This window comes from Gobius niger, assembly GCF_951799975.1.
Source record: "Gobius niger genome assembly, chromosome: 21".
Taxonomy (NCBI): domain Eukaryota; kingdom Metazoa; phylum Chordata; class Actinopteri; order Gobiiformes; family Gobiidae; genus Gobius; species Gobius niger.
The window spans coordinates 13,980,263-13,999,090 of NC_136872.1; the positions used below are offsets into that span (position 1 = coordinate 13,980,263).

Genomic DNA, 18,828 nt, shown 5'->3' on the forward strand with positions numbered 1-18,828 from the left:
CCCGGAGGCAGGAAAGTTGTAATTGTGGTTTTCGGGCCAGACACACCAGAGGGAGATGAAAGACCCCCAATCATCCCAATAACACATGTATTACCCCCAGAGAGACTGCGGAAATGATTTATTAAGGTAAACAAGTTACTTAGTACGCTTTAAATGTGTCAGTAATGCTGCAAAATTACTGAAGCATTTAAAAGAATTAGTTCCATTCTTAGTCAAAGATCTAAAATTAAGAAAGTGTGCTCGTTACATCAATCTTAAAGAGCCTATGCTTTTAAAACAGAAGTGGATTTCCTTTTAAAACTCTTGCTGTTCCGATAGGGTTATGTTCAGTAGATCTGAAATTTGACAACACCTGAGTTCACATAACTGTCATTTATTTATTTAGACTCTCTTAACCTGCTTCTATGAATATGAATCTTTCTCAAAAATGCTGCCAATTTGTGTTGTTGAATGCAAAGGCACAGTGTCATAAATTACTCTTTAACACTTCCATATACAATTATGTGTTTATCGGAAACTGCAGTCACCACCGCGCAGCGTAATCTGAGCGGAAACGCCCTCCTTACTCCTCCGGGACCCACTGGTATCGAAAAATGACTGATTGGATTTCTAGTGTCCCAGACAGTGATGCATGTGCCCAGTGGAGTGTGCCTCTGTGTACCACTGGAGGCTTTGTGTGTCCCTTTGTCTACCACTGCCGGGTGAAACCGCAGAAATAACAAAAGCCGCAACACAATATTTGAACTTCCTTTTCCTTCCTTTTTTCCTGGGCTGTCACAGTAAATACCTTCTTGTGTGTGGGAATTTGCATACTGTGGCTTAAGAAAGTTTTCAAACCACTTTTAACGGCTACTTCAAGCACATTAGGTTGTTCGAGGACTAACTAAAAAATATCCTCAAGACTTAACTGTACCATTTAATTACTGGATATAATTATAGGATATTAAACCACATTATGTCACATGAATTTGTGACGGTTTCAATCAAATACTGAGTCACAAGAACTTAAAAAAAAAAAAACTCTTTTAAGTATCAGAATCAAAGTGTTGAACATCTCGAAAAAGTCTCAAAGGCTAGTGGGAATTCCCCAAAGCCGGATGAAGCTGGATGGTAGTCCAGTTGCGGGACAAGGGTGACATACAAACAGAATTTGCATCTAGGCTTGGGATCTGTTTAAACTACATATTTGCTTTTGTCTCCTATAAACAGCCGTAATATTATTAAATAGAAGTTAAACTTTGAACTGACCTGCTCATATATTGACATAGCAAACTTCTGATGCGTGATACAAGACTTTGAGGTGCAGGCATTCTCCTCCTCAGGCACTATATGCATGTGGATCCTCTCCAAAATGATCTCCTGTGAAATAACAAAAGGAATGTCGTTATTTTATGAAAAACAATTCTGAGAACAAGCAGTGCGATGTAGCAGGCTTCAGGGGGGAGAATAGAGCCCCCAGACAATTTTTACATAGCACTCGGGTTTTTTTTACGATTCAGAAAACGGAGCTGGAACCGGGGCTGGAAAGGTTACAGGAACAACTTTACGGACTGTTAATCTGACACTGGCCGACCCTTCACAGAAATTCCTTCTCCGGCATTTTCGCTGCCAATACATTACTGGGTGAACGCACAAGGTCAAAGATCAGAGTGGGAGTTTTTTTTTTGTTTTTTTTGAAGATTGTGTGAAAAAGAAACTATTTGGCCAAGCATGCTACATTTATGAAAGTTTCTTGGCAAGATAAGAAAGTGTTGACTTTTTACCTTTCCTTTTTTTTAAATATTGGATTTGGTTAACATTTGGTGCCATGGCAACAGATGCAAGAGCAGAGAGGCGCTTATATAACCTGTCATGCCAATTTTTTTGCGGCAGTGTGCTGTGATGGGAGGGGAATCCGGGGACACCGGCTCTTTGAATGACCTCCCCAGCAGTTTAGTGCACAGACAAACAAAACCAGCGCGCGGCTACGAAAGGAGCGCATGAACTTACGAAGCACTCAGCGGCGTCATCCATAAAGCCCAGCTGGAAGCGATGCTCGTCCTTGAAGGCCTCCGCCAGGGCCACGCGCAGGTTGTCCGAGGGCAGGGCTCGCTCCCTACTGTGCTGGAATTGGGAGAAGATGCCCTGTGGAGACAGCAGAACAAGCGGTGATCCCTGTTCTATAAAAAATAAATAAAGTTTATTCAAAGCAGAGGCATCACTGTACCTTTAATGCACAAAATATACAAGATTCTCCGAGACAGAAGTGGCCAGGTAACTGCCGCAAACTGCGCCGGAAGATGTCCAGTTGCCATAAAACCTGCAAGAGATTTTAAAAAAAAGGAATAAAAAGAAAAAAACATTGAACTTTACAGTCAGTTAGAGTTGTATTATAAAACCCGGACATAGCAACTTGGTCACTTTTATTAAGGATTCACACAAAAAGAAAGCAAGTGTGTACATTTGTAACTGTTCTTTGTGTTGTGTTGTGTTGTACACCTAAAGCATAATGTTTGGAAGGTCATGTGAACAGAACAGCTGCTGTCCAATAACAAAGCCAGGAGCTGCGGTCGTCTTGAAGCAGCTCGTGGGCAGCCACTGAGTCACCGAGTCACTGAGCAGCAGTGACCTCAGAGTGGGAGGACTAATGAACTAACCACTTCCCACAAGTCATCAGCAACCTTCAACTAACTCACAGTACGGTGTGTGCATTTAGAGTCTGACTAAGCCTTGAGAAATGGAAAATTAAAACTACTGATGAGGCAACAGAATGCAAGTACAAAACAGTTAATGACAAGAGAACAAACACCACACAAACTCCTTTAACATGTGAATCAAAACAAGGACCTTCGAGGGCCGTGCTGTGAAATGCGCCGCATAAATACGGTGATTGGATTACCTGCACGGCGCTGTTGAGGAAACAGCTGTTCTGGCCCGGCTCGTTCAGCAGTCCTTTGGTGGGGGCCAGGGACAGCATGCTCCCGGGCTGGTATGACTTCCCCAGGTTGCCCCCCGGCCGCCTGAAGAACTTGGCCCATGCCATTGGTTTTTGGGGTCCACCGACGGGACGGCGGGACAACGGGAGCGCAGGGCGGCGTGTGGCTAAGTGACTCCACTAGCTACAGCCGTGACCCGGCTACACATGGGCCTCTGGTCCAGTGCTGCAGCTCATGGTGAAACAGTTTGTCCAAAAAAATGGTTTCCAAAATAATTGTAGAAAAAAAAATATATATAGACCAAAACCTTAAAGTATTATAATTCCAGTTTTACGTTTGGGTAAAGTTTTCCAGTTTAGTTTGAGCCTCGTCTTCTCTCTCCAACACGAATCCATTGCAGCGTTTCATGAAGACATTTTTGACGGATAAGGCCACACTGTGGAAAATAAAAACACACAAGTTTAGTTTTTATTTAAAGACGGGGTATTGTGCTTTTTGCAGGTATGTGGTAATAATGTCAAACACATTTTTATAATAATCTTAGAGCAGGGGATCCCAAACACTTTTGGCTGTGACCCAAAAAATTGACACGTAAACAACTTTAAACTTTAATATTTGAATGGATTTCACAAATTATACACTGTTTTACACTCAAAAATATGCTAAAAACTCAAAGCTATGCAACCCCCCAAGGGGTCCCAACCCCCACTTTGGGAACCACTGTCTTCGAGCCCGCTATATTGATTTAAAACCGATGAAACAAAATATCCAGTAGTTTCTCCCTCCTCCTCTTGCTCCCCTTTGCTGTGCAGCTGTTTAAAAAAAAAGAAAAGAAAAACATAATGCTCCGCACGCATGGCTGTAGTGAAGCTATGACAAGTGTTTTTACTTCGCCGTGAGTGGATCGAGTTTAACAAATGGTTGAGAAATTAGGAAGACAATTCTCTGATACGTAGGACCTCAGGAGGAGATGTTTGGGGGTCGCCGTGTTGCTAAGAATAGTTTTTGATGAGAAAACACTGTAACATGGCAAAAAAAAAAAAATCTCCCAAGCAAACCAGAAAACTATTATGACCATAAGCTTATTTATTAACTAACAGCTGAAGCCTACACTGGAATAGCTCTCAGCTGTACAGGAGTGCACCAACATCACACTCACTAGCAAAGACCTCTTCTCCCATTAGATAAACATGACCTGCTTGTTTATATGCAGTTGAAGCCTCAGTGCAGCAGCTATTGACCACTGACCATTCATTTACCTGGCAAGATGATCAGGGGGACCGAGTACTAGCTTGAAAAACATCTAACATAGCCCACAGCTAAAACGGCAGACACTTTAAACATAAATTGATTAAACATTAGGCTCAATAACTCATTTCAACAGGTGATCAGCCCTTAAAAGAAGCCCGCAGGTTTTACTACTACACAATGCAGTTCAAGTTTTACACAATAAAAGCATAATGGATTTCCAAGAATCGTGTTTACATTTCTAGAAAGCAATTTGAGTTGTTATTGTGTTATTCTCACCACAAAAGAATGCCCGTTTGACCCACCTTGTAAATGGGTGCAATTTTACAAAACATTAAAAACACAATCTTTTACTCCTAACACAGTGCAGCAGTGGATTAGCGCTAGTGCTGAAGCTTTGTGAGATGTGGCCGGCCAGGGTTAGGTGAACTGGAATCATGTTGCCGCTGCATTGTGGGTTTCTTGGAAAACTGAACCAATTCTGACAGTGTGACCTTTTTTTTTCTCCAGAGAAGTAGAAAAAAAAAGGAGCGATGAACAATTCCTCCTTATTTGCCAACTACTGACTCATACTCCCTTCCACCTACACAAACTGATATTAAGAAAATCTACAACTCTGGCCCAACTAATAGGGGTAGACTATGGCTGGACACAATTACAATATGGCCGGGATTTTTTTTTGCACAATACATCTCCTGTAAAAAAGCCTACAATGTTGTTTTGGGACAAAGTTCACACCCTTTTTCTGGAAAAGCATTGGTGTCAATGAGTGTAGTGCGGGGCAAATGCATGTGCACAGCCAACCACCTGCGAACTGGCAAAGGCCTAGTTTTCTTCACTTGATAGCCTCAAAAGCCACTCAAGGTTTCAGCCAAAACCAGTTTGACAGCGTTCTATTCCTGGTATGTCAGGAATCCTCAGAGGAGAACTGATAGTGTAGCCATAAAGTACACCCAGATCTAATCCTATTTGTTATCCATTTGCGTCATCACAACAGCAGTGTACATTAAGTGCCGGTAAATATGCTACTGTGGGCAAATGTACTTTGCCACTGACCTCCATGGCAACAGCATTCCGAGTGTAAAACTAAGCCTGGAGTTTCTTATGAGTTTCTGTTGTGGGATTAGCTGCGGCGCTGCGGGGCAAGTGGAAAACTGTACACTGAACCCACCTAAATCTTAGTCAGACAGGGCGCACAGGTCTGGACATGTAATATGGTATAGGCTTCTGGATATTGCTTCATGTTAGTGTCGCAAGTATTACAGAAAAGCTATAAGCATGATGTAGAGTGCCTTTAAATCAGGGGGAAATTCTCCATTCACCTCCTTATATCAGTGGTGATATATAAGTATAATTAAAAGTTGTTTAGTAACAGATATCTAGTTAATCCCCTCCTGGAACCGCCACCTTAACATGGTGGAGGAGTTTGTGCACCCGAATGATCCTGGGAGCTCTGTTGTCGGGGACTTCGTGTCCCTGGTAGGGTCTTCCCATGGCAAACAGGTTCTAGTTGACGGGTCAGACCAAGAGCGGTTCAGAAACCCCTTATGAGAGACCAACAGTGAGTGAGTGAGTGAGTGGGTGAGTGGGTGAGTGGGTGAGTGGGTGGCTGGGTGGCTGGGTGGCTGGGTGGCTGGGTGGCTGGGTGGATGGATGGATGGATGGATGGATGGATGGATGGATGGATGGATGGATGGATGGATGGATGGATGGATGGATGGATAGTTATTTATTTTAAGTTATTTCCATTCACTAGCCTACCAACATTTGTGGGAAAAAAACAAAAACAAAGAGTAAATTAATACCATTGCTAACGTGTTGCTCAGGGCCACAGGAGTAGCACATCACCTTCAATACGTAATTGAAGGCGAGTATGATGCAGTCAGAAATGAAGCCGGAGTTGATATTGGATTGCGTGAACTGCTGACAACGGCGCATCAGCACATGGCTTCCCTTTTGGCGTCCCCGGACACTTATTGCATTATGGGTTCCCTCTTGAAAAGCTGCCAGCCTCACTTAGGTTAAGGCCGCTCTGTTTCCAAGTGAAATTGGCACTCGCTGACTACAGTTCCCTGACATCATTGTAAAAGATGATACTTTGCTGCTGTGGGGCAGAGAGCATCATTTGTCAGCACCACAAAATAATACAGAGCTTCCTTTTGGACAACTCGCTTTACAAACTAAACACTGCTTTGGTCAGATTATGGGAGGATAGAACTAACAGCTAATTATTTTCCAGAACATTTTCTATTGGATAATCTGACAGGAGGTTCTTGGCTAATTGCAAATTACTCAAAATGGCTATTTTAATGGCGCTTAATATTTTTAAAGCTATAACATCTACTGTGATAAATTCTCTATAATAGTTGGTGGGGGGAGTTTCTGGTTGGTTGGTTCAGTTGGGCAGTTGTCTGCATCTGTGACAGAGATCATCAGATATTTGCAACAGATTGAAGCTACATTAAAGCTTCATGTGTCCGAATTCGCTCCTTTATAAGAGTGTTGAGTGGATGAAGAATCCAGAAAATCCGCATATGTTACCTCGAATATTGGTCCTTCGAGCCGGATCCTACAATCTCGAATATCCTCTGTAAACTATAAAATATTAGTTTTCCGTGGAATCTCATCATGTACAAACCCTGTAGTTTAGACCCCCTACATGCTCTGAAATGACTCCTGAAGTGAGATAGTGAACTCATATTTCAGTTAATAACATGATGGCCAAAAGTTAAATTTGCATAATGTAAATCACATTCGCAATACTGGTCAAGAAAATTGCAAAATCGTATAATCCTATTCTGTGGATCTCTACAAACATGTTCTGAAATGCAGGTTCCAGCCAAATAAGATTAGTTTAGTAGTTATTATTTCAGTGGACATGTTGAGAATGTGCCCAATCTCAACTCGATGTTCAATCATCAAAATCACACGTTTTAAAATTTCATACCATCTAATCCAGCAAAATACAAAGTGCCTCCATCATTGTTAATTTGAATTAATTGCAGGCATGTGAAAGATCTGCTTTAGTGTTGATAAAGTACCCAGGTCGGGGAAAATGACTCAATTGGCGGACCGCGAGGTTGTCACGGAGCCAAGTTTACATCATTAGCTAATGTAAGCCAAGACGCCTGTTGACACCCTTCCTACTCCAGTGCTCGGCTACAGTTACTCACAGCTGCTTCAATCGGCTTTTTTCTTCAAACGCCACAAATTTGACTGACAACAAATGACGGGAGGAAGACGTTTTAGGCTTTGAAAGGGCGCCGCTTTTTATTGCTTGACACCACTGAAAACTAACCATGACGGTGTATCTTATCTTATTTACTTGACTCTGACGAAACAAGCTACTTGGGAGGAATCGGGGTCAAGGCAAGAATGCGAAGTTGAGAAAAGTGTTAAACAGATTTTCGCACCGACTTGAGAGTAGTTTGTTAGGTGAAGAAAAGTCCAAACACTAACTTGTTACAAGATATGGCCCAGGCATGGACTTAGGACAGGAGGAAATCATACAATAGTCACCAGGTTCTCGCACAAAAGAGATGAACAAATTGAAACATCATTAGCCTCTATTCTGATCACAAAAGGTTTTGAACGTCAACTTTTTAAACAGTACATAGGGCAACCTGACCTCCAGTCTTCAAAGCCCTGTCTTAAGACTTGTCCCGCACTGTGCTAGTCCTGATTTCCTTAACCTCCTCACATAAAACGCTCAGGCTAGCAGCTTAAAGCAATCAACTAAAGAGTGTTTAGCGCGCGGGCAGCTGGACGGGCCCGGGGAGCTGGAGAGACGCGTGCGGACAGCACTGGTGTGAAGACATGGGGAGTGGGATGATATCATTTAGCCATTAGCGCGTCCGTTGATGGATTGCCTCATTAAAACTGATTCAATCGATCTGCTTTATGAGGTAATCCTCCGAGCATCTGATGAATCAATCTGGACCAAATTGAGTCACAATCGTTCAATATGTAGACGAGGTAAACAGAGGCGGGCATGATTTAAGCTTTTTGTTTTGAGTTTTCTGCTGAATTTCACATCCTCCGTCGGGACAGTGTAGAAAATTTATGTTGCGGACTCAAGAGAACTGCAGAACAAATATTTCTGAAGATGGGAAACAATAGTCTGGTCACTGCATTGAGAAAACTTGGCTGTGCTAAGATCTAACGCATCTTTATAATAATAAATAAAGCACTTACTTACTTTGTAACAGCTTGGTGAAATGCAAAAACTAATAAAAGAAGAAAACAAAGTCTGCAGGAGAGCAGAGGTAATGTTTAATCAACTGGTCATAAGGCCATTTTAACTTTTTTTCAGTGCCTCAGTTTCCTCCCTTCTTCAGCTCACAGAAGATCTAATATGCAGAATGTCAAAACAGAAATCATCTGTTATGGGCGAAGGTTTGCATAGTCCATAAAGTTAGCATTAGCCAAAACAAAAAACAAAACACAGACGCAGAACTCACTTCTGACAAACAGTATCTTCCGTGTGAACGCTAATTCCTTTGGTTTAACATTACACTAACAGGAAATCTATGAAAGAAATATATATTTATTTATATTTCCACCTGCTTCACATGACACGGTTTGTTTGTAGAGCAGATTACTGTCCTACATTAAGACTTTGGGAGGGGCAGAATACAGAAACATTATTGTTGCAACTGCAAGTTAAAGTATTTAGGTCATTCTGTTTTGTTAAGGTTAGTCGGGGATATTAGCTCAGGCTTTAATTGGGTTTCGTTGTTCATTGGTGCGATGACAGATATGGTGATGATGCAGAGAACTACACAACCGACTAATGACTGAATGAAGTATACTTAACCATATGTAAATAAAACGTCCCGACATCGTGTATTTCCATAAAAGGGAGCGACTGATGTCAGTGGTAAATAGATGGCGTGACTCAACTACGCGTGATTCCATTATGCAATTACGGGCACTTTTTCTGGCTGCGGATCGATCGATCTTTATGTTGAACTGGTGCAGTGACAGCTCGGAGACTTCCCTCATGTTCGTCTGCTGTGGCTGATGAATGGCTCTGCTTGCTGGGGATTACACCCGACAACACTCCCAGTCTCCACACGCTGGTGCTCACCGTCTTGGCTCAGTTTCTGTTTTTGTATCTCATAAAAGACAAAAACACTATTGCTGCAACATACGAGAGGAAAAAAAGAGCTGTTTTGGGTTCTGTTTGTTCTAGATGGGCAGAGGCCATAAGCGCAACTGCAGGTGTCGTAGCAAGTTGCGATTTTTTAACGTATTAATTGTCCGTGAGAGTAAATACTACGGCGACAGAAAAGGCGAAGGGAGAGAGGGATTTTGTACATCCAATTACACAATGGAAACATTTTTTTTCACTCAAACCTGGCTGTAAATACTGTTTAAAGAGGCGCTAGCACGCAGTTTGCTTTGCCCGTTAGCCTGTTAGCTTCTTCTTCGTGATTCTATTAGTTGGTGGCTCCGGTCCGGTGGCAGTCAAGTTGCAACCCCTTGAGGGACTACGAAAAGAATTGACCAAGGTAAACAAGTTACTTAGAATTGCTTTAAATATCATGTATGCCGATATTGCGCTAAATACAATTTCGCCATATAACATAAGCCACTCCAAAAACAGTGGAAGAAAGCTCGACTGTGGGGGAAAAAAACTTCAGCGCTACCTGTACTTTTCAAAACATGACACATTTTGACACTTATACAAAATAATTAGCCGGGAATGTCGGGCCACAGTTGCCATGATAACGGCAAGAAAAATCTGAACTAGATTCTTGGTGGAATTACTCTCTTATGCTGGTTTAGCTTTAGAGAGTGGTCAAGGCCGTTTTTTTAAAAGCTTAACTGACTATAAACTTTGTCATCATAGACTTTTATAGTTTACCGCATTCGTGCACCTGCTTTCACAGTGTTATATGAAATGACACATGGTTTGGTAACTGTGTATTTTCAAGGCTAAAAAAAAAAAAAGGCTTATTTTGGATACAGTCATTTGACATTCTCCGAGGTGTGACTCATAATGCAAAAGTTCAAGCTCAATATCCATATAAGTATAACAGCAAAACAGGCAGCAGGATTCTTGACCACACCAATAAAAGTCTACTCATTAACCTACATCCTTAAATTGTTTGAGCTAATGTTCTTCGGTTTGTTAGTTCAGTCCCGAGCTTCATATGAACTTTTAAAAATGGTGAAAAAGCAATAGAACAGCAAGTTGTATATTATTCTTTACTAGTAGCAAAAATCCCCTCACATCGCTGCACCTTTACCCGCGGTTCTGTACACGCTGGAATCTTGGTTTATTTAACTTTTCTGAGTTGCAGTGGCATGTTGACCCAAGCCCTAAACCAAACAGTCCAACTTCACACAAGCCGAGCTCCCGGCGGACTGCTGCGTACATGTCAGACTTCACTGGTAACAATGCTGGTCACTTCCTGCGAAGGCTTCCTGCTCTCCAGTGAGGCCACTTCCCAGCACATGGGCATTGCACTCCACTGCTGTGAAAGTGCTCAGGTCATGCACACCGCGCTGACTCACCCATTATTCTTACTCTGGACAACTGGGGAGAACAAGCCAGCCAGCACATACTCCCCAAGACCCTGCCCCCTACTATAGCAGAACAGAACACAGCAGACTACCTTCTTCCCTCCAGTGTTTGGGTTACATTTTTAAAAAGTCCTTATTAAAAAAAAATACTCCTATCATTTACTTCTTGACCACAGTGATGCATTTACTGACAGCGTCAATGGGGCTGACGTATTGACATCAAGGCCTTTGCTCATAACTCAATCCGATCAGTACATTTTGTAAAAATTGCCTAACTACAGTAGCAATAGTAGCAATAATTCAGCGAAAAGACACAATCAGTAGATTTCCTCATTTGCTGCTATTGCACAACGCACTCAAATAATAACGCAACAACAACAGAGACGTAACGGGTTGATCAGCATACCTGCACAGTGACAGCCAATATCTTGAACTATTGCTTAGTAGTGTTGAATGGCTTGTAAGCATGATGCAGCTTGTCTCTTTATTTTATTTATCATATTATGGAAGGACCATCTTGCCTGCATAACAAAAGTGTTTTTGAATATTTCCTGCACAGATTTGCTAAAAGTTGTCCAATAGCTGAATAAACTAACAGCACTTAAAGCATGTCTATTTGCAAAAGAGAAGAATGAAAATCTGTTTTTTTGTTGTTGTTGTTGTTTTGTTTTTTGCTGGGGGACTTTTAATAGTTGCCAATACGTATTTTTAAGTTCAAATATCACATTGCCTCCAGTTATTTTATTTTTATTTTTAATTAATAGTTTTTCATCAGTGTAGTATAATGTCATTTGTTTCTGATGACCTAATAAGCAAAATGCATTATCTTATTTCTAGACTAATGTGGGTCAGCCACTATCTCCCATTCTCTTATCTCCTATTAAAACACAATTGTTCTGCACGTGTTCACAGTCAACATGTGAATGTGAAGAAGTCATTGATTGATTTTTTCAGCTTTAATAAAGTCAGAAACTACGTCGTGCGAAGCTTTGTTTTTAGCACGACGTGACGGCACGTAGACTTTTCGCTCTTTGTTAATATTTAATCACGAGTTGCTAACATAAACACGACTGGGAAATTTGGTATTTTTCATGTAATCGTAGAAATATACTATAAAGATGTTTAGAACCAACTTGATAACATAGATATTGCCAGTAAATGTTTTTTATTTCGATTAAAACGTCTTATCTTAGGTTAGTGACAGGTGTGCTAAGTTAGGCTAACGCTAGTTGGCTCACTAGGCTACCTGGTTTCCGTCTTACCTGTGCAAAGGCAAGAGGCTAAGTTTCCAGCCCACGCGCGGCTCCAAGTCCAAATCAACACAATGTGATGAGAAATAAAGTGACACAACAGTGTGTCAGTTCACTTACGCTTGACTTAGTGTAAATCCGTGAGCCAAAATATCCTTTTCCAATGTTCAGGAGAAGAGTTCTTGGTTGAGTTTCGAAGGGGGGGGAGGAACCTGGAAGAAGGAGCAGTGATCTGATAGAAACGCACACTTCAGGCAAATACCGGGACCAAACATTAGCCAGAAAACTCTTCTCTTCCCGGCGATCAAACTCCCTTCTCTGCCTTTCGCTTTTAAATCCCCAGCGTAAACAACAGCGCAGTCCGTCCACTTGCAGTAGTGTGTATCCCGGGTTTGGAAACGTGTTGTAGTGTGGTCACTCCTCTCGCTGCAGTTCGCTGATGCGCGGCGGCGGTAGTGAGCAGCAACGATCCCTCGCGCAGCGACTTGGCCACCTGAAATACTGGATTGGAGCATGTTTTCAGAGCCGACATGTCAAACCCCGCCTTCTCCACACTGTATTTACTGCAGTCTGCCATGCAGTTACACCCCCGCTGCCCCCCCCTCCCTCCACTCCAACATGCACATACACACACTCGTGCGCACTGTGGAGAGCCAAGCAAGCGCCAAGTCTGTGCGCGACTGGCAGGCTCGTTAATGTTGCTTTATGGTGCAGGGCTTTGCAGTTTGCAGCCCACTATCCACCGTGCTGCGTGAGTTTACAACTCTCTTATAGTTAAAAAGAAATGTATTTTGAAAATGTATGTGGTGAGGCAAAGGAAAACAATTCGGTTAAAGGAGAATTTGGCCATATAAGTGCCGCTGCTGGTAGCACTTGTGATGGGGTGAGGAGGTGTTGCCACTTGTTAAAAAGAGTTCCCCTTCGACCAAAGAAATAACCTGTTGCCACAACTTTATAGATTCAAAGAGTAAATAATGTAACAAAACAAGATCATTTGCTCTAGCCTATTGTGCCTGGGTGAGTGCACTCCATAGTCTTAAAGCGCATATGACACATTAGACACATTTTTGGCGAAAACATAGTTAACACAATTATATTTCTTCTATGTCACTTCTTGTCAGCAGCTTAAAAATAAGTTTCCTGCCCAACATTTCCTCATTAAAAATGATAATTATGCAACTGATGTTATCCTTTTAAATAAGTCATATTTTCAAAAGTATTAAAACCTGTCATATGCAGTTTGATAATAATCATTTGTGAACAATAAATAAACTTGTATTGTGCTTCACAAACCTGTGTTTGACAAGTTCTTCCAAGCGCTACAGTGTACACATAATTCATTCCGTGTCCAGTCCAGGACCCCCTTCTAGCCCTATTAGAAACCAGTGACATTGGTTACTTAAGCTGGCGTATCAGGGTTTTAGATGAACTAAATAAATGTTCAAAATGCCAGATAACCACAACTTCACAAGAGTCTGTATTCACTACAATGATATCTGAGCAACATATTTGCCATGTAGGCTGTACTTGTTTATGGAAAGTGAGAAGTGGACAGAGCGACGAGCAGACCTGTTCACTTCACACATGGCAGTCATGAATATAAGGCCTATTCAAAATGGACATTTATGACTCCTCTAAGTTGACATGTCAAAGCTTATATTGGCACATGTTCAACGGCACAGAGGAAAAATCAGCCCAAGCTGGATAAATATTGCTTTGTAAAATCAAAGATCATTCATCAGGACACAGGAAACACGATGTACAGATCAAGAGAGCGGTCTAAGGGGGCAGTATATCAAATTAGTCCAGGCTTTCTCAGTGAAAGGGAAGTACTTAAGTCCTCTACAGAGACAATAGAATTTCCCTTTGCACGGATTTCCTCGAGGGACATATAATGCTTCCTCTTAAGAAGTGATTTAAAGACTCTGACTTGAGTGTTCATGTACTTTATGGAAAACTGTGTACATTTAAAATAATATATCCTCCTGCACTCTCATGACCAGGCTGCGGCGAGCTCCCATACATCCATTTTATGATGTCCCCCCACTAGCTTTGAAGCTCTGCCATTGAACATATTAGATCTGCCATAAATTATAGATTTGATAACTCAGCCATATAAGGTCTTTCCAAATGCAAACTTTTTTTTCCACTGACCTTGGGAGACAGCTGGCCATCTATCTCTTCTATATCGGACAAATCGAGCCGCGTCAGCGCCAGTTAAAATTCACTGCACTGACTGATGACATTTGCGGAAAAGTCTGAAAATTACTGGGTGAGTCCAAAGTCCAAATTTGTGCCGAAAGGTGTTGGATTTACCTTTCTCGACTGTGTCACAAAATACATTAAGATTGTACAAATATTTCATTTCATTTCTTATCTTCATTCACTTTGCCGTTTGCATATTAAACATGCCAGATTAAGGAGCATTAATACATGAGTATATAATGAAATATGAATTGCTCAAGTCCAGAGAGTCGTGGCCCCATTATGTATCCGAACGTCCCACTAGGGCCCCCAGCTACAAAAACTCAGTCCAAAACACATAGATTTAGATAGATCTACACACACATGTCAATCAAGATATCAATTTCTAGGTTGTTGATTGACCTTTTTGCCCCAGATGCATGCATTTCAGGAGAGGTTTTGCTGAGGTCTAGTACAAGCCAGTTATATACAAAATACGACTTCATCGAGTCAAGATAATTTGTTGAGCGACACAGCAAGATTAGGGTGCAGTTTAAAATCTTAAAATAAACAAAGGAACACTGATGGCTCCAGCCTTTGTGGAGTTCAGGTCTGGGTCATGGTCCAAAAAGCAAGATTTGAGTTAGTTTAAGTGCAAACTGAAGAGCAAGCCTCAAAATAATAACTTTGGTCCAAATTACGAGGCAGCACTTTGATTGCTCCATCTCTCAAAGTCAGACACCGGCTGATCTTACCAACTGAATTCACTTGAAGGGCATTTTAACCATCGATTCATTCAGACATGAGCAGGACTTTGCCAGCTCTGTGCACAATACCTAGAGTGAAAATCCTGCTGAGTATTGGTGCCAGTGCCCCATGCTCCTCACCTTCAGACCGCTCCAGAGAACAGCATGGGCTCTGCTGAACAAAGGGAACAGACTCCAGACTATACAGTGGCTCACACCGCAAATCTTACCCCCGCTGACTTTTAACACTATTGTTTTATTCTGGCGTAGCGCTGGCTTTATGATAATGTAGGCCCTTGTGCTTTAAAATGATGAACAGAGTTATTGATTGCTTTTATTGGGTCACTGAACAGCTAAATCCCATCACAGTGTCAAGTGTGATTCAAAGCAGGATATTTATAGCATGGGACCAGGACATTCCAATCTATGGCTACTGTACATTTTGCCATAGGGAATGGAACACTTGCTTCGATACTTTCTGCTTTTGTTAGTCCAAAAAACGGCAGTTCGATTGTATTAATAGGCATTGTGGGTGTTGTGAAGTACAGTCTTAAGATACAAAACTCTATTCATTATTGCTACATTAGCTACTTAAGTTATTGTCACTACTTTACTGCTTCAGGCCTGCAGTGCCATTGGTGCTACTGCTATAACAACCACGATGGTTCTTAAAGGTCAAGAACATCGGGGAGCCAGAACCGTTGTCGAAAATGGAAGCGCTTGTACCGACAAACGCCAAAAGGGATGTTTGTTGACTAACGGTGACTCTGATAATCACAGCTTCCCACCTTCATGTTAATCTGCCTTTTCAAAAAACCTGCTGAAGGTACTGCCGGTGTGTTTTCGCCCGTTGTTGTGTCGCTATTGAATTACAGCAAATGAGGAACCAACCTGCGGTGAATAGTCTGTTGTTACGTAAGATATTAGATGCACTTCAATGCCACAATATATAGGGACAGGTGCAGGGGTTGCTGAAGGTAAATGAAACGGCTTCCGACAAAGATGCGATTTGAAATGGAATGGGCTTGGTTTTCAGTAACACTATAGCACAAAGCAAATATGAAAGGTGGTCTGGAAATCTGACTCTTTACAGTAGTTCTGCTCTTGGCCATTTAGTGAAAGATGGTCAAGGTAAGACTGCTTTAGTCTTTAATCTGTCATTTGGTTGATGACGCTTCAATCAAGTATAGTTACACAGAATTAAACATGTCGATTTTCTAAGTGGATAAAAAGGGGTACTATATTGTAAATACCTTAGGAGCATTTCTTCACTTTACTGCGCGGACGTCGAAGTGCTCCTAAGGTGTGACTACGCCTTACAATATAGTACCCCGTTTTATCCGCTTAGAAAATTGACATGTTTAATTTTGTAAACTATAGAGGACCCCATAGAGAACCCCACAGAGGAGAGGAGGAGAGGCTAAATGCTAACAACATCTTTGGTCTTTTTGCGTGACTGAGGGTTTGTACAAAGACCAGACAGGTACGCATCAACTCGTCTAAGCTCTGGTAAGAACATATCTCAGTATGGAAAAACGGTGGCCTGTTCCTTTAAACACAGAAATGAAATTTTGACTCTTTATAGAGATAGTATTTCTTAGAAGAATTTGCTTTTTGGATCCAAAAATGTTGCAGACTCCTCCCCAAGTAGAAGAGACTGTGTTTAAAACAGACTGTAAGAGATAATTTGGGAACAATATTACTCAAGAAAATCATCAAGAAAATGTAATTTCAGTACTAGAAGTTGTAGTAGTGAGTCAACAGCCCCAACCTGCAACCAATGTGTGGCGGTAAGACATTACTGATTCTGTATAGACATGAATGATTGTAAATCTACATCACACAAACATATTTTGTAGAGATAGTGAACTGTTCTCTTGTTTGGAAGCTGAAACAGTGGATTGGTGCTGACATGATTGTATACATGGTGCTCCAGCTTGCACAAATACGGCACAGCAGCACTCAAATACATCACCGTCACCTCTTGGCTGCTCTCCAGACTTAATGTAACGTGGTCGATTGCCAACAAAAATGATGCCTATGTCATCTGTTTTTTGTGCTGTAAAACAAAGAGAGAGGTTCAGGGAGGTGGACAGGGGTCAAACAACCAGGAATATAGATGAGCAGCGAAGATGTGGTTTCCCCTGGACAGACGGATGCTCCCCTCTGATTGGCTGCCGCAGAGTGTTTTGAAATGCAGCTTTGCTGCAGAGGCATGCTGGGATTGTAGTAATGCTCAGTCATTCTGACAACACACAAATACCGGTCCTTTTCCTTACAAGAAAGGCTGCCAGAATACTTCAACTAGTAGGTCACTGCGATACTCAGTATATCTAGTGCAGAGGTTCTCACAACGTGGAGTTTCGGGACCTGCCTTTAACTTATAAGCCTAAATAAACAGTAAGAGTCAACTTATAATAGACTAGCAAGCTAACTAGGAAAAATCCACTTATCTAAAAAAATTTTTTTTTTGCAAACTGAATGAAACAGGTTCTCATTGGTTTCATTTACATTTGGTTAACTATTATCAACTAGCCTACATTCATGAGAGAGTTGTAGGAATATTAATATTTATAATTTCTGACCAGTTTCAATTTTGTTAGAAAAATAAGTAAAGAAAGAAAGAAAGAAAGAAAGAAAGAAAGAAAGAAAGAAAGAAAGAAAGAAAGAAAGAAAGAAAGAAAGAAAGAAAGAAAGAAAGAAAGAATTCTGAATCCTCTGACATCATACATTTTCTGTCCGTACTGGGGTTATTCAAAACTTCTGGTGATTACTGATGCAGTAATGACATAAGGCTAATAATGTTAACCTGTCCATTAGCTAAAACAGGAGGTGAACACACATCGAGCTGCCAGGACAATAGATGGCCCCCTCCGAGGTAAGGGCCATGGGCTGGATTCACGCAGTAATTGGTCTCTGTGGGTCCTCGAAGGTAAACAGAAATACAATCTGCAATGTTCATTTGTCCACCAGGGCTAATTACTTTAGACTCGAGTGCATCCTAGAGCCTATAGAGGAGGTTAGCGGAGCAGCACAATGTAGTTAACCCATGCACTTTACAATCACTGTTAAGGGCTGATGGGGAATAAGTAGAGGTTATCATGAAAAAGTGCTGATACTGCAAATGCATTACCCAAATCACAGTAAAAGTAGTAGCTGAACACCAGCAATCAGTAAAAACAAAAGTACTACCCTATTAAAATGTCCTTTGAATTCACTGTATTGAGTTATTCTAACACTCAGCATGAGTTTGTAAAATATCCACATTATGTTGATGAATTGCACGTCTGACTTTTCCTCACCTTCATGTCTGTAAAAAGATGTTCCTCATGGCATAACACTTGAGCAAAATCCATCTCAGTCTGGCACTGGAATGCAGTGCCCCGCGTGCCCTCGGTGGGAACCCAGCGCCGCCCTTTAACCCCTGAACTCCAAAGAGGCTGATTTTCACTTGTATTTTTAGTGATTCCACCTGCTGTGCACAAGTTCACTGGAAGCTGGACTTATGACTATTGCTACTACTGCGTTTGCTCATGTAATCTACTTCCCTTGGTTGACCTCAGTTCAAATTTGCATCCAACTTTACTCGTGAAAACTGTTAGTCCTTGGTGGGCACTGGGCCGGGCGGTCGTGCGGGTCAACGTTTGAAGCAGTGGTGTGTTTGTCAGCAGTGCAGCACAGAAGGCTGTTCTGGGCTGAGTGTGCAGATGGAGAGCAATGGGACTACAGTGTAATGCACAAAGGAGAGAGGGATGGAAGGAGGGAAAGAGATAGAAAGAGGGAGGGAGGGGTGAAGACAGTAAGCACCAGATGCTCGGGGAACAATACAGGACACAAACAATGTACAATTTACATAGGACCTTTAACTGCCCACTGCAAACATCGCGTTTACCATTATTCCCCCTGTTACCAATAGCTACTTGCGTTGCCAAACCTGCAATACTACAGTGGAAA

General features: G+C 41.7%; 1 protein-coding gene across 3 annotated transcripts in view; it reads right to left on the reverse strand.

Moving 5' to 3' along the window:
* The window catches only part of usp53a (ubiquitin specific peptidase 53a), a 34,642-nt gene extending 16,176 nt beyond the window's left edge, over positions 1–18,466 (reverse strand). The window contains exons 1-5 of one of the 3 annotated variants that reach the window (XM_079580339.1): positions 18,177–18,466; positions 2,879–3,351; positions 2,207–2,299; positions 1,990–2,124; positions 1,249–1,359 (exon numbers count right to left, since the gene is read on the reverse strand). In XM_079580339.1, the coding sequence (XP_079436465.1) occupies positions 1,249–1,359; positions 1,990–2,124; positions 2,207–2,299; positions 2,879–3,022 (483 nt within the window). In that variant the 5' untranslated portion in view covers positions 3,023–3,351; positions 18,177–18,466. Of the gene's footprint in view, positions 1–1,248; positions 1,360–1,989; positions 2,125–2,206; positions 2,300–2,878; positions 3,352–8,979; positions 8,995–12,064; positions 12,245–18,176 lie in introns of those variants that run through there. The other 2 variants (XM_079580338.1, XM_079580340.1) reach the window with 2 other exon arrangements.
* Positions 18,467–18,828: the final 362 nt, after the last annotated feature.